Genomic DNA, 16,737 nt, shown 5'->3' with positions numbered 1-16,737 from the left:
ATTAACAGAAACGGTGATACACCAAGGTGCTAGAGTTATGAAGTGGCTGGAGCAGGAGAGTGTGCTAGTTGTCCTCAGAAAGGTATAACGGATGGCTCCAGAAACGTGGGGAAGTGGGAGATGGACCAAAGCTGCAGACAGAAAGATAGAGCATCCAGAATAACATCGGATGGAAGAAAGGGGCATAAACGGACCGCAGGGGAATAAAGGTGGAGAAAACAATAAACCAAGAGAGCAGAAGGGTAGAGACTGACCCACAAAGAGAAGAGAACATCTCCTGGCCTTCCTGGATGGACCCCTCCACACAACCATAGCAAGTTTTGGTATGTGTAACTTTCAAATTACACACCGATTCATATTTAAAGACTAAAAAAAAGACGCAAACGCCTACCTAATCCAACCAAAACACTAATACCAGCCATTGTGAAGTTCATTTTTTTCAGGAAGCAAGAAGAAATAAAACGAAATACAAGTCTTGGTTAATTTACATTTTAATGTTTAAATCCCAACATCAGCTAAACAATATTTCATCCATTTCATTTTGTTAGATAAAACCCCTAAGTGGATTAAGTATTCATAGTAATGACAATAAAAGAACAGCATGTTATACTTTAAGGAGTTTAACGGTAATATGTCCCACACATTTCACCACCCCCATCATACACCATGGATGGGCATGCAAAACATCATACCGAATATCAAGATCTCTACACTTTACCAGCCAAATGACAGTAATGTCATGAATGCTACACAAGAGAGTGCTTGCTATCCAACCTGTTCAGCTCTTCTGATAAAGATAACTTGTGTGTCATGTAAGAAAACCTGCATGAATTTATTCAAAGTCTGATGTAAACTTGAATGCGATATTACCTATAGTATTGTAAAGGTGGAAAGTTCAGGTTCAGAAAGTACAAATCCAGACAAAGATTTTATACTCAACTGACTGGTTGAAATGAAGAGTCGCTTTCACAGGGTACTCAACTGGCTGATTGAAATGAAATCTTTATGTACTTTCTGAACCTGAACTTTCCACCTCTGCAGTATTGCCAAAAGAACGAGGCACACATGTTTTAGTCCAAAGTGTCTGGCAGCTTATGAGTGCATTTTGTGATGGTGTCTTCTCAGGTGCCAGCTCCGAGCAAAACTCTTGTTACACTGGGTACAACAGTACAGTTTCTCGCCCTTGTGCAGCAGCTGGTGAGCCCTGAGACTCTGCGGCCGGCTGAAGCTCTTGCCGCATTCGCTGCAGCGGCACGGCCTGAAGCCGGTGTGTTTCCGCTCGTGACGCTTCAGGTCCCCTGACTGCCGAAAGCGCTCTCCGCAAACTGTGCAGAGGAAGGGTTTCTCTCCCGTGTGTATGCGCTTGTGGACATTTAGCTGCCCTGAATGGATGAAGCTCTTGCCGCACTCGGAGCAGGTGAATGGCTTCTCTCCGGTGTGAATGCGCTGATGCTGCCTGAGGCTGTAAGACCAGGTGAAACACTTGCCACAGTCGGTGCACAGGAACAGCCGGTCTCCCGACTGAGTGCATTTGTGCAACCTCAATGTTTTCAAGCAAGTGAAGGTCTTCTGACACTGCCTGCAGGACAGCTGTCCGGAATCCTCCTGGGCTTCGTTGGCCAATCCGGACTCCAGAAGCTTCAAGTGCTCCTCTGGGTGATACCGCTTCAAGTGTTTGTGAAGGTAGTGTTCCGCAGTGAAGGAGAAGGCACACTGGGGACATGGAAAGACCCGAGAGGCCACCCCAGTGCTCTCGAGGCGCGGCGTTAGTCCCACATGGGTCTGCTGGTGCCGCTTGAGGCCGGCCGACTGGCTGAAGAACTTGCCGCATTGTGTGCAGAAGTAGGGCTTCTCCTGTGTATGAATGGTGCGCTCGTGCCTCCGGAGGTTGCACGACCGGGTGAAACACTTGCCACACTGGGGGCAGCAGTAGGGTCCATCTCCACTTGGGGTGCACTGGTGAGTTTCCAAGCTTCCCTTGTCACCAAAAGTGCCACAGCATTTATGGCAGCAGTATGACCCCTCTTGTTCTGGTGTGCACTGGTGAGTTTTAAGGCTTTCAGAGTCACCAAAACTGCTCCAACACAAAGCACAGCCATACTGCGGTGTCTCTGGCTCAGTCTGCTGACCTTTTGGGTTTATTGGCGCCACTAACCGCTTGACACCTTTCCCCCTCCGAGCCCTACCAGAGATGGAGGCTTGCAGGCTTGGGCCATGATGCAAATTGGACGCAGGACCATCGGAGTTAGTCCGTCCAGACAAAGGCAGGTCAACATGCTCCTCGGGGTGATGCCGCCTGATATGTTTGTGAAGTGTCTGCTCCGAAGTGAAGCAGAACGTGCACCACGAACAGGGGAAAACCTGTGAGGAAACCCCCGTGCTCTTCTGTACCAGTCTCCCCCCTTCATGAACCTGCTGGTGTCTCTTGAGGCCTGCTGATTGGCCAAAACACTTGCCACAGTGTGTGCAGCAGTATGGCTTCTCTTTCGAGTGGATCGTGCGCTCGTGACGCTTGAGGTGGCAGGACTGTGCGAAGCTCTTTCCACAGAGTGGGCAGGGGTACGGCCCCTCTCCTGTCTGCATACACTGGTGTCCGCTGAGGCCCTCTGGATTTGCAGAACTTCTCCCGCATTGTGCACAACAGTACAGTCCAACGTCATCTGGATTTTGGCCAGGTTTGGTTTCTACTGGGGCGCCTTCGTGGCTTAAGTGCTCCCTATTATTAGTGCATATGTGAGAAGGAGTGAGCTGCTTCTTCGTGGTCGGCACACCGATGAGTGGGGGCAGCTGGTCCTCATGAGTAGTAGGAGGCAGAACCACAGTACTGAGCTCTACAGAATGTAGGAGCTTGGCGCTCTCTTCAGAGTGAGACCGTCTGATGTGTTTCTGGAGGTATATCTCAGCACTAAATGAGAACCGACAGTGAGGGCAGGGGAAGACCGGGGACCTTGATTCTGCAGACCTCTCTGGGAAAAACAATAACACACATGCAAGCCGGCTGGTTAATAAAGAGCCAATGATGGACAGACATATCCAAATGTTCACACCCAAATATTTGCTCCCAAGCCATAGTTTTACTAGCCTCTTTCTCCCTTCAAGGTCTCTATGCTATGCCTGCTAACTGGTTGCCACTGCATTACAACAAAACATGTGACGTAGAAATAACATGCTACATAATGGGTGTAAAGGCTCAAAGGATCGTCACCTGCAGGAGAGGACTTCCTGTCCCACAGGTAGTCCCACGTGATGCCCAGCTCCTTGGCGTACTCATCCTCATACCACAGCAGGAGCTCCTGACCTGGCAGGACGGGCCGCAGGCAGCGGTACAGGACACGCCCCCGGTGCTGGAAGGCCACCAGGTTCTGCTCGTCTTCGTTACGGGCACAGTTCACATACCTGTGACACGAAACGGCAGGAAACCCTTAAGTCTGAAGTGGGACAGAAACCCTGAGAGACAAGCAAAGACTGTTACCTCATCCAGTTTGAGTGAGTGTCCCGTGTGCCATCGATGTACTCAAAGTGATTCTTCTTCCTGCAAATCTAAAGAAAATCAAATCAGGGCCGCAGGACTGCACACCTGGATAACACGGGAGTAATATTATTTAGCGGTTAACAAAAGCATGTAAAATGTGAACAGTGCTATGAATTAAATTGTGTATCTTATATTTTATTTCACTGCCAAAAACATTTCTAGAAAATCCATTTTTTGTACCTGCCTGTCCTATTCAGAGTCATGGGTGACCGGAACCTATCCTGGAAGCTATGGGTACAACACAAGGAACAACCCAGGACTGGGCACCTACCCAGCACAGGGCACATAGACCATTCATACTTATTCATACCTACGGGCAATTTGGTAACTCCAATTAACCTCAGCATGATTTTAGACTGAGGAGGGGAAACAGGCGAAAACCACGACAACAGCACGTGTGCCTCACCATACGAATCCAGGCCCCAGCGTCAAAAACAAGGCATGCATTACATGCTACCTAGCTAAAGACAAGGTGCTGATAAGTACTATTCAAAATGTGTTGTGTACCTTATCAACAAATGTGATAAACGATACTACAATCCATCCTGTATGCATTTTACCTAAGTCACCATCCCAGAGATGCATGAACAGCGTCGCCAATGGGGGCATGGATGAGCTGAAAGTAGTGGGACTCTTTGCAGACATGACTAATCTGTGGTGAAGGACTACAGAAACCTATACAAGGCTATACATGACTGAATTAAAGGTGTTCACAGATGTCCTATTACTCTGAAGAACACAGTGGGGAAAATATTTTTTAAAAATGGCCCAGGCTTCATTGTTTTGGATGCAAACTGCACCCCAGGTACTGAATTGGCTGCCCCCTGCTATGTGACAATGTGACATACAAGTTAAATGCAGATGACACATTGTGTTGGTGGGTCAACGATGACAACTAATCACTTTCACTAGTAAGTGTTTATTTTACTTCAGTGATTTAACTAGCTAGTAACAGCGTACGCCACATTACGCCACATGCTACTTACATATCCAGCATTTGGCAGACACTCCTGTGGCGACTTATGCAAGTGCTACGTAGCAATTTACATGAATGTTTCAAGTGTACTAGCAACCATAGACCAAACTGGATTCCTGTCCAACGTTATTCAGTATTCAGACAAGTCCCCCCCCCCCCCCCCCCCCCGCCCCCCATTGCAATGTTGTGGATAATAGCATCTCTATACAGCCTCTCCGCAGGTCATGATGGGGTTACGTTCAGATAAACCCATCGTGAAAATGTCGGAAGGCAAAAATGCATTTTAATACAGTACACCAAACCAAATGAACAATATAAACATGCTTAGAACACATACGTTAGCCTACAGCTGGGCACAATCATTAACACAAGACCTATTTTATAATAAAATGCTGAACATCTCATGTAATTTATTGAAAAATGTACTGAAAGTGAAAAACATTTACCCTTTTAGTAGCTGAAATGTTGTAACACGGACCATCATAACATGGAGAGCATTTGTATATCGTAATTACTGCTGCTATCTGATTTGATAATTTTGCTTATTTCAAATGTATGGTAGGGCACACGTCAATCAGCATCTCCCCTGTATAAATTGTTGATAACCCACCATGCAGAGTTTAGAGAGAAACTACAGCCAACAATTAGCTGGTACAACTCACTGATAAAGTATATAAATGTTTTGGTTTCTGTAACGGAGACTTCAATCAGGCGACTTGTCCATCTGCTCTTTGCCTTTCTTTCCTGCTTGTTTATTTTGTATTCAGAAAATGGATTTTAAAAGGTGATGCGTACACTGACCATGCTGCATGAATGGCTCCCTCTAACTTTCTGCACGTTCTTTGTTATGATGTTTGCATTCAAGTTCCCTTATTTATGATGACTTTTTCATAATCTGAGAATTTACAGGGTTTAAGTGGCTTGCAGGACTAACACGTGTTTAAAATTTCCACTATTTCTGGAAACAAAATTATTTGTAATATTTGCAGTGTTGCTTTTTGCACAAAACACATTGTTTTTTGGCATTATTATAAAATGTATTTTTTGTTTTAATAAAGATACAGCTAAATCTCGATCCTCTACAATGGCAGCATGTACAATTGATATTACTAATTGATATTATGATATATACCGTTAATTTCTAATTTATCATTTATACTTATTGCATCACCACTACATTTATCGCACATGGCAAATCTCTTCCATTTTGTGGAGCCCTAAATTAAAATAATAAATTTTAATAATTTCTAAAATACACTGACTCACCACCCACGAGTAGCCGCTCTCGGTGGCCTCTTCCCTGCTTGTCACATCTCCTTCGTAAGGTCCAAAATGGGTCCCAGCAGGCAATGTTTGCCCCTGGTTAAACACGCCCAGGCCAGCCTCAGGGATAGTGGACCGTCCAATTACTAGGCCAAGAGGTAGTGTGAGTAGGGCCCGCTGAGGTACTCCCATTGGAGTAGGAGAGTCGTGGATGAAGGAGAGGGGGCCGTGGGTCTCACACTGGTTGGTGTAGAAGGACCGGCACTCCACACAATCTGGTACAGGAGAATGGCCACATTGGTTAACATCTAGTGTTTCATCCCATCAGACTATGCACTCAACTGGTAACTTTTGGCAAACGAATGGCCTGAAATTACGCAGTTGCATAACATGTAACAATTATGGTGCTTCAGAAGTATACTGTCATAACTCACACATAAGCCGTAAATGGCAGCTATAAAAATGTAGAGTGTTGTTACTGAAAGCTGCATGGGTGGTAGGGAGTGGCAGTGAAATCATTCAGAGAATTACTCACAAATCTGATCATCTTCACATTCTTCTGATTCCGCTTCCTCACAACGATCAACAAGCTGACTTGCATTACATTTGAAATAGGCTGTACTTTCCTCTACAGACAGCGATTTGAAGAAGCACACATATGGAGATCGTAAGCAGGCATTCTCTACACATACATGCTATAGCATAACAACAGACAAATCACACACCCGTCAGTGGTCTGTCAGTAGACAGGCACCTCTCATCCTTGGTGCCGCTATCCTCTGCCTCCGCCTCCCCCTGACCCATGAGTGTGGCTGGAATACATTCAGGGCCTGATAGAACAGCCAGACAATATCCATTTTTCCATCAGACAAAATACATCTTCAGTTTCAGCAACACCAAAGACACAACTGCCATTACCGTCTGTTGTTGTTCTCCATCCCCAAGCTTTTCTATTGAAGGCATTTTTTTTGAAGTCATACTGAGTTATAGTTTAAACCAAAACAATACTGATGATTTTTTTTTTTTTTTTTTTTGGGGGGGGGGGGCTATTTTCGGGTAAGGAACACATCTTTATAACCTTTTTTATTTTTATGGCACGGCAGCTTAATTAATATGCAACATATACAACAGTCAAATAGATAAATGGTATAATATGGAGTAAAGGTTACATTTGAACAACACTGTCTTGGACTTTTTCTCAAAGAAACTGACAGCCACCAATATAGTTTATGAAGTTCGCTGGAGGCTATTTTTTAACAAACAGACCGTAAAGGGCCTTTAATTCTGAGAAAATATCTTTATAAATATACATTCAAAACACAAACATATTGTTTAAAGCATTTATATTGTTTAACGGGAAGCTCAAAAAACTTGGCAACTATAAATGCAGTTGGGCCCATTCATTTATGAAGTAGAACTAGACCAGAAAACCTACGTCTCCGTGTTTCTTGACACACAGCAATGATAACACTTAGTAAAGGGCAATTTCTACGTAGCCAGTTATAATCGCCTAGCTAAGTTACAGTGAGAAACACAGCGGAGAACTTACAGCATGGAAGCATGAAACTAAGCTAACTACTAACCTGGGTTACCTGGCATTGAGAATCTCCACAAAAAGATCGACCGAGATATCTACGCGCCGTAATGTATCTATTATTATTTCTTTATTTATTTGCAAACTTCCGTTTCTGGGTTTTGTTAAATCAACGACTCATAATAAAATTATAGCAAACTAAATATACTACTAGCCGGACGCCGCCATCTTAGCCTTCTTCTTCGTGTGCAACGTTTCAAGCACTTATACTGTTTGACGGTCATTCGCCACCTATCGTATAAAATAAGAACTGCAGTGAAAGTGTGATACGTTTTCACACAAAATTAAAAAAAGACGTAAAATTTACGCAAAATAAACTATGGTCATACGAAACATATCTACCAAAAGAATGTGACGGATAAGTTTGTGGTGTTGTCCTGAATTGTCAACAAACCGTGCGACAAACACGAGACCGCCAGATCACGACGTCTTTTTTTTTTTAACCTTTTTTATACCTAACTCTTTTTTAAACACTCTTTTAAAAGACGATGAGGCCACTGAGCTGTCCATTTCTGCATCGCCACCGTAGTGTTTATAAAGCGTTTCCATGATATATCAAAACAGTAGCACGAGGCTGACACAAATCATCCATCCATGGATGGATAAATTTACATATTCAAAATAGGTTAAAATCCTTGAATTCAAGCCGTATTGATCCATCCATCCATTTTCCAAACCACTTATCCTACTGGGTGGTGGGGGGTCTGGGGCCTATCCCGGAAGCAATGGGCATGAGGCAGGGAACAACCCAGGATGGGGGACCAGCCTATCGCAGGGCACACTCACACACCATTCACACACACATGCACTCCTATGGGCAATTTAGCAACTCCAATTAGCCTCAGCATGTCTTTGGACTGTGGGGGGAAACCGGAGTACCTGGTGGAAACCCCACGACGACATTCTCGAAATGCCAAGGGAACACCACCTGCATGGGTGGTCTCATGGCGTGCTCTGCTACTCGAATTAAAAAAAAAAAAAAAACATTAGGATATGTCAAATGTATACAGTTTACTTTTGGGTGTCACTTTTAATCTGCTTATCAAATTGGGGATGTAAGCAAATGCCCATATAGTACCAAAAATCCATAATTAGACTTAGACAAGGAGAAGACAGAAATACAGCTCTGAAACCCAGTATGTGACGGGAGGCTAAATGATGGCAAACAAATGTCAGATGTAGCTCCCCGACAGCACAGTTGGCTGTTGTTAGAGTGCCAGGCCTCTCTGCTGCCATCAGGTGGCTGAGATGCATTATGGCAGCTTCTTACAGTTGAGATACTGTAGCTTCGGGTCTGTCTGTGAGGCCAGGAGAAAAACAAGGAAAGAAGTTACTTGCCCCAGAAGCAGAGTATCCATTATCATCACCTTCTTACAATATCTCATTGGACAATATACCTTTAAAAATATATTTATAAAACTTATTTGTTTTGATAAGTCAAATATATTTTGCTTTGCCATTACTACTGAATGTTGTGCATATTCAATTTGTCTTTGAATTTTTGTAATGTCTAATTCCTATTTTGGTGCAGAATGTAAAAAATCAGTAATTTTGCTACTCCTCCTGACATTCAGGAATGTGATCTGCCAAAAAACTTCCATCCTGTGCCCCAAGGAACTATAATATCTTCAGTGTAGAAACAGAACTTTTATTTTCAAAAAATGCAATTAGTGATTATTGCAAAATATCTCTACCTGGTGGAGAAAAATCATGAATTGTATGTGTCATGATGCTTTAGTGCGTAACACTGTGGCCTCATACCTTCAGGACTGGAATCCCACCCTCTGTGTGCATGGAGTTTGCATGTTCATTGCGTGTTTTTGTGGGTTTCTGATAGTCTAACCATTTCTCCTGATCAGGATTGCCTGTATCTTTCAACAAATCAACTATATTTTTAAACAAATCTGCATTTTAAGTGCCCTGCGATGGGCTGGCCCCCCGTCCTGGGTTTTTCCCTGCCTCGTGCCCATTGCTTCCGGGATAGGCTCTGGACCCCCCACGACCCAGTAGAATAAGCGGTTTGGAAAATGGATGGATGGATGCATTTTATGTAGGTATTTTAGGTATTTAAATCCTCAGTTGAAATCTATTTTAAACAGCTGTCCTTTTAAGGTGGTTGGATGGATTTGTTGTATTACTTTGTGTCAGAGCTGACCGTGAAGTTTATAGATACTTTACTTTGTGAAATATCTGACTGTGCATGTCCAATTTGTACCTTGCACATCTGCGCAGGTGGAACATCAAGGCATTTTTTATGATGGTATGTAATTTGTACAACTTTGTTCACGACCCAACTTGATTCCGTCAATATTTCTTTTCTGGACATCAAGTTGATTTTACGGACCGCTTATAAGTGATCTCTACTTGCCCAGAATGCGATATTCAGTCAAATATTCTGATGTTTGATTCTTTGTGTTCTCTGTCTGTTTAATGCGAGTTCTGCACGGCACCTGCACTTGTGTCTGAGTGTGTGTTTATGGGTCTCGTTAGATGCCCCGGTCACAATGGGCTGGTGATACATGTCCCTACAGTTCATAGTGAACCGAAGCTATGAGCAGGGATGGGAATCGTTAGGAAATTATTGATGTCAGTGCCATCATCAATTCTACTTATCAATCTTGCTCTAATTTATTACTGATTATAATTTTGTGGACAGGTACTGTAATTAGCTACATAATTATATAAAAAAACAGCCCTATGCAGTTTTCAGCACCAAAAGCAGCTGTTTTATTAGCTGTAGTGTGATATGAACAATAAATTAAAATAAAAACATCTCGGTACCACTTTATAAAGATCGATCATAATATAAGAGTTTCTGGTTGTATAGATACATGCTCTAAAAAGAGGAGCCATGTTTAGCGGCGATTCTGTAGGACAATCATGTTTACAGTTCAGCAGTGATTAGTGAATATTTCAGGTCTAGATATTGTTGCATGTATATTCCACTCTAGTAGCCCCCCAGAATACCCCATAAAACAGCTAATGACTCAAGTACCTGTGGGGATTGTGGCCTAAACCTATATAGTATTTTTTTTGTGTGTGTAGTTAAACGCTGAATCTCTTGCAGTGTCAGGAGTTGGGTAACTGACATGATTGTGGTACCGTACAGAGTCTCCTACGTAGAACTTCAACATGAAGTGGAGGGTGATGGCTTTCTGCGAGTGTCTCCACGGATTGAACCAATCCGTTTCCAGCTGAAGCAGAATTGATGAAAGCAACAGGGGGGGAATGATCAGGTCCCCAGAAAAGGCTGGAGAATATGTGAGGAGGCATCTATGTGAGAAGGTATCTATGTGAGGAGGTATCTATGTGAGAAGGTATCCATACGAGAAGGTATCCATGTGAGGAGGTATCTATGTGAGAAAGTATCCATGTGAGGAGGTATCTATGTGAGAAGGTATCCATACGAGAAGGTATCCATGTGAGGAGGTATCTATGTGAGAAGGTATCCATACGAGAGGTATCCATGTGAGGAGGTATCTATGTGAGAAGGTATCTATGTGAGAAGGTATCCATGTGAGGAGGTATCTATGTGAGAAGGTATCCATGTGAGAAGGTATCCATGTGAGGAGGTATCTATGTGAGAAGGTTATCCATGTGAGGAGGTATCTATGTGAGAAGGTATCCATGTGAGAAGGTATCCATGTGAGGAGGTATCTATGTGAGAAGGTATCTATGTGAGAAGGTATCCATGTGAGGAGGTATCTATGTGAGAAGGTATCTATGTGAGAAGGTATCCATGTGAGGAGGTATCTATGTGAGAAGGTATCCATGTGAGAAGGTATCCATACGAGAAGGTATCCATGTGAGAAGGTATCTATGCGAGAAGGTATCCATGTGAGAAGGTATCCATACCAGAATGTATCCATGTGAAGCACATCTCTGGCCATTGAGGTCTTCATTCCAGCTAATGAGCAGTTATACAGGACTTGAGTGACAGGAAATACATTCCCTACTTACCAATTTATCCAGCTTGAAACACTCCTTCCATGTGGACGGCGAACCGATCACATGACTTGCAGATGGGAGAATGGAGCAGGACCTATTTTGGGGATAAGGGCGGAGGTGGGTTCTGCAAAGGCAGTGGGGAGGAGAAAACAGAAGGCAGCCATTTAGGAGTCGGCACAGGAAAATGCACACAGCAACAATACTGGCATTGGTTTGCAGAAAAGTCAACAACTGGGGGTTAGCATCTGGACTGGGTATGCTTTTAGTGTGCTGAGAAGGAAAAATGAATCTTTTTTAATGAGCTAAATGAGTGTGCTGGTCCCCTGCCCACACGTCCCACGAAATGATGCCTGCTTTATCACGATACGAATCAGCTGAAGCCTCATACACAACATCACCGTGGGAGACACGTGGTCCCCCCGGACCTCAGCACCAATCGCACAGACGTATACCGTAATTAGCAGCGGTGTGTTGGCCTTGGCTGGCCGCCTTGGCTCGCTGCCAGCAACGATCGCTCACGTCTCTTCCTGCTATGGGATGATCAAAAGGCTGTTTGGATGGTTTCTAAAAATAGATCGTGATTATCTACTTCTGGTTCACGTCTCTCCCATACAGAAACGCTTCTGTAAAAATCCCTCATAGATAAGCGAGATAATACTTCATATTTATTTGTACGACTGAATATTAAGCATTGGGGAACATTGGAATAGCCTGGGCGGCCATTGCACCACCCCACTGTCTCCCTGCAGGAGGCAGTGTCTCCTTTCAGAGTGGGTGTCAGTGACAAGCTCTTGCGGCGCCAGCTGTCTCCCTGGATACCGAATTTGGAGGCAGAGCTGACAACATATGTATGCCTCACAAACTGTTAAAAAGTCGGGATATAGCCACCAACAGCCGCTTGTTCCTGCTGCCACCGCATCTGCTCGTGCTGACTAGCCGGGATGGTCCCTAGCTTAGCCAGAGCTGTGTGAAACGTCTCGGATTCCAGCGGCTTTTCTGCTGATCCACATGACACGCCACCTGATCGCCAGGCTGACTGTCTCCATTAGTGCTCATGGTTAAGGGGAACCCCAGGGAACCATCAGGATGTATGACAGGGCTGCTGGAGGATGATGCTGATCATGCCAATTCTGGTTCAGGTTTGCCACCCCCTGCTGGCTGCCTCAAGCCATAACAAAGCATTTGATTTTAGGCTTCCAATTAACTCGCATCATATACTATGATCAAAATGTTGAAAATATCTAAAAATGATTCCATTATAAATAATGAGGTTTCATTTTATTAATGAAAACACTAATTGTGCCTTGTATGGTGTATAGGAAGTATACGCGATAGGAATTATGCTATATTGTTACATAAGATCATTTCATGTGGTTTAGTTAGAGATGCTTCTCATTAAGGTAAATGATTATGATTTGCCAGTGAAGGCTGTCATCCTGGTGCTGGGGTCTGACCTTCAGCTGCTGATTGTAGTGAAGGTCTGTATGACTGCTGCAGATTTGTATCAGCTGTATAAACTGTGCTGTAGCCAGTGCTTAAGCTGACAATAGTCACTTGAACACACAAACCAGGAAGAGGCTCCTTTGACTGCATTCCTAATATGCTATTCAGTAACAATGAAAAGTAAAATGTTGTATAATGTTATAAAATGTTGTACAAGTAGATTGTCATGCAGCTAATGAAACTTATATCACAGTTTTTATGCTTTATTTCTGAAATTATGTTTATTATTTGTTTATTATTATATGTTTGTTAAGTTTCAGCATGTTGATCTCAGATTAAAGTAGAGATCATCTTTATGTATTTGTTTAAATATTTAGTTTTATTGTATAACTGTATTCCTTGCCAAGCATGCCTCATGGTGTTGTATGTACTGTCTACCCTGTCTTATATTATCACTCTGCATGTACTGATACAGTATATAATCACATAATGTAATACAAAAATCAGTAAAATGCTGTCTAATCTTGTGACAGATTCATAATAGCAATTGTTAAAAAAAGGAATCAGTATCATCTGCTGCTCTGTCAGTCTGTCTGTCTGTCTGCCTGCCTGTATGTCTGTCTGCCTGTCTGTCTGTCTGCTTGCCTGCCTGTCTGTCTGTCACTGAGCTCAGCGTGTCTCTTTGATCACCCTCCTGCACCCGAGTACTCTGCAGGAAGCAGCCAACTTACAGAAAGGATGTCCCCCCACCAAAGGTGTGCCCCCCGGGATGGGGTCAGCGCTGCCCTTGCTGATGAGCAGAAAGCCAGCCTGGCCGCCGTGGGACCTGGGAAGGCCTGTTTCAGCACTAATGCAGCTGGCGCCTGGAGAACAAAGGCCCAGAGAAAATGTGGTCTGTGGGTCATTATAACAGGTGCTTTTTAATGAAAATAAATGCGGCTATAGGTATGTATGTAGTGACCTGCGACGGAGCCATTTGCTGCCAAGGATAGACTCTAGCCACCTATGACGCTGTGCAGGAATTCAGATGGATGGATATGCACTATATGGACAAAAAATATTGGGGACGCCTGACCATTACACCTAACGAAACTTTCATGACATCCCATTCTAAATCCACAGGCATTTGTGAGTCAGGCACTGATGTTGGACATGAAGGTCTGGCTCGCAGTCTCCATTCTAGTTCATCCCAAAGGTGTTTGATGGGGTTGAGGTCAGGGCTCTGTGAGGGTCAGTCAAGTTCTTCCACACAAAACTCATCCAACCATGTCTTTATGGACCATGCTTTGTGCACTGAAGCACAGTCATCCTGGAACATCTGGATCATGTCTCGGTATGCTGAAGCATTAGGAGTCTCCTTCACTGGAAATAAGGGGCAGAGCCCAACCCCTGAAAAACAACCCCACACCATTGTCACGGTTACGCCATGTATGTGACGAACGTCGCACATAAGGAAAAGGGGCAATAAGACGTTTATAAACTAACCTGCAACCTAACCACCTATATACACTAGTTAATCCCCCAAAGCAGGACACTTTGCCCCGATAATCCTTATCTGCCTTGACTACGCCACCTGATGTAAAAACAGGGCACCAGGACACCCCCCCAATTCAGTTCTGACCAGTTGTGCTGGTGTGAAACAGTCCACACACCCCGAACACCTGAAGGCTTGTATTTTTCCAGTTTATTGTACAAGAAATAAAAACACATACAAATTCACTGCCAAGCCAGGCAAGTGACATAAAACACGAAAAAAAACCCACTATTGAGTCGGAACCACCAGGCGATGTCCATGAGGGGCAGTTGTTTCCCCCAATGGCCCGTTTGTCCTCCCCAGGCCTATGATGGCGACACAAGAACAAGGCGGACAAGCGAGGACTCTGCTAGCAGCACGACATATAAAATATAACAACCAAGGTTTTGCAACGCAATACTCATTTACCCCTTTAAAACCACCTTATAGAGACACCCAGGTTTATGTCACGGCAAAAACCACACGTCACACACCCTCCCACCTCAGAGCACTGCAATAAAAATCACACGGAAACACATCACACCACCTGTGCACACTCACTACATCAACAAGCACGGTGACGACACATCTACTAAAGGGAGGATCCACATCCGAATTGCTGCCACCTTAACTGGGTGACCCCAAAACGAAGCCCAGATTGGGGCGCCGACTCAATGTAATGATCTGCCCAGGACAAAGGGCTTTCACTTAGCGCAACATGGGGAGAGGGACCAGTCCTCCCCCTTCGGCGTCTGTGCTCCTCCCTCTCTGGAATGGCGCTCAAAGCATGGGCGTGGTATCTCTCAGCGTCGCCTCTCTCTTCCTCTCCCTGCTCCGCCCTCCTGCACTGCTCGCCTCTCGCCGCTCTCCTGGATCGAGCACGTCCACTCCTCTTCGTCGCACCCCCGTTACTTCTCCTCCCTCGGCTCTGGTCTTCTTGCAAACACCTGTCTCCTGTGTTCCCCCTGTGCCGGGTCCTCTCTGTCTTTCGATTGCTGCGTGCTCCGAAAACACCAACTGTTCAACCTTTTCTTCCACAAACGCCTTCTTCTTCCCGTTCGCAACCAATCCCTCGGTTTGAAATACCTAGTTCAGGTGCTGCCGTTGCCAAGGCAATTAATCAATCCCCAGCAGCAATAAAGTCACGAGGGTACATTCACCCCACAATACCCAAACTCCTCCTGATCTCCACTGTTCCAGAGTCCAGTGGCGATGTGCTTTGCACCGCTGCATCTAATGCTTCACACTACACTTGGTGATGTGTGGTTTGCATGCAGCTACTCGGCCATGGAAACCCATTCCATGAAACTCCTGGTACACAGTTTTTATAGTGGGGTTAATGCCAGAGGAAGGTTGTAACTCTGCAGTTACTGAATCAACAGATTGTTGGTGACTTTTACACACTATGCATGTAGCGACCCCCCGCTCTCACTTCATGACTGAGTTTCTGTTGTTCCTAAACAGACCGTGCCTGAATTCACTGACGTCTTCATTATGACCCATTCTTTCACAAATGTTTGTAAACCTGACTGCATGGTTAGGTGTTTGACTTTATACACCTGTGGTAATGGGTCTGAATGAAACACCAGAATTCATTGATTAAGAGGCGGTGTCCCAATATTTTTTGTCCATACAGTGTATGTATGAGTACAGTTATATATATCAGTATATACTGTAGTAGCTGCATGTGTGTGGCTAAGTGGGTTAGGTGTCTGTGCTTGTGCTCAGAAAAGTGCTGGTTTGAATCCAGTCCACAGAAGAATAATCACATCTCTGTTGGGTCCTCAAGCAAGGTCACTTAACATAGAGATGGCACTGATCTGGTATCAGGCTGATACTGGCAAAAAAAATGTTGGCATGAGGGGAGTAGGAAACAGATCTGATTTTCCATCAGAGAAAGGTCTAGCCTGAATGACCGTGAAGACGCTTGTAGCCTTAGCATGACATACCCTATAGGAGGAGTGAGTGCCACGTGAGGGCTAGTTCTGCATTGCCACACAGTAGCCCTCACGTGGTGCTCACTCCCAGTGCATGGCTCAGTGGGTTAGCTGTGCTTATGATCTGAAGCTCACCAGTTAAAATCCCATGGTTGGCAGAGTGGTCTCACTGTTGGACTATGGGCATCACAGGGCTGGAGGATGATTGTATCCCCACCCCCAACACACACACAGATTAAATGATACAAATACTTACCAGTAGGACATGCTGATGAATTTAGTGTGGTTATTGTATGTTAAAATATGATATAATTTCCACACTATTGATGTAAAGGAAGTGCAGGAAGTTAATTATAATTTCGTAATTATTTCAAGGGGAAATTACTCCGCTCCCTGCCTTAGAACCCCCCCCCCCCCAATTTTTAAAAAGGTTTACCTGCCCCTGGCAAGGTCCCTTAACCTGCATTGCTCCTTGGATTGTCGCACTTGCAAAATATATGTGTGTGTGTGTGTATCCCAATACATGTGGTC

General features: G+C 44.3%; 1 protein-coding gene across 5 annotated transcripts; it reads right to left on the bottom strand.

The window, feature by feature from the left end:
- Nucleotides 1-475: 475 nt before the first annotated feature.
- Nucleotides 476-7,574, bottom strand: prdm9 (PR domain containing 9). Of its 5 annotated transcripts, none has more exons than XM_049015410.1 (7): nt 7,364-7,574; nt 6,497-6,601; nt 6,307-6,399; nt 5,775-6,046; nt 3,473-3,540; nt 3,206-3,396; nt 476-2,966 (listed from the first exon to the last, which is right to left on the bottom strand). In XM_049015410.1, the coding sequence occupies exons 1-7, from the start codon at nt 7,368-7,370 to the stop codon at nt 1,093-1,095; spliced, it is 2,610 nt and encodes an 869-aa protein (XP_048871367.1). In that variant the 5' UTR covers nt 7,371-7,574; the 3' UTR covers nt 476-1,092. The 5 variants fall into 5 exon arrangements, with proteins under 5 accessions (XP_048871367.1, XP_048871366.1, XP_048871368.1 ...); XM_049015409.1 differs by having other exon boundaries at nt 7,355-7,573; XM_049015411.1 differs by lacking the exon at nt 6,307-6,399 and having other exon boundaries at nt 7,355-7,574.
- Nucleotides 7,575-16,737: the final 9,163 nt, after the last annotated feature.

Source organism: Brienomyrus brachyistius, chromosome 5 (genome assembly GCF_023856365.1).
Source record: "Brienomyrus brachyistius isolate T26 chromosome 5, BBRACH_0.4, whole genome shotgun sequence".
Lineage (NCBI taxonomy): Eukaryota > Metazoa > Chordata > Actinopteri > Osteoglossiformes > Mormyridae > Brienomyrus > Brienomyrus brachyistius.
This window is presented reverse-complemented; position numbering and strand designations above follow the sequence as displayed.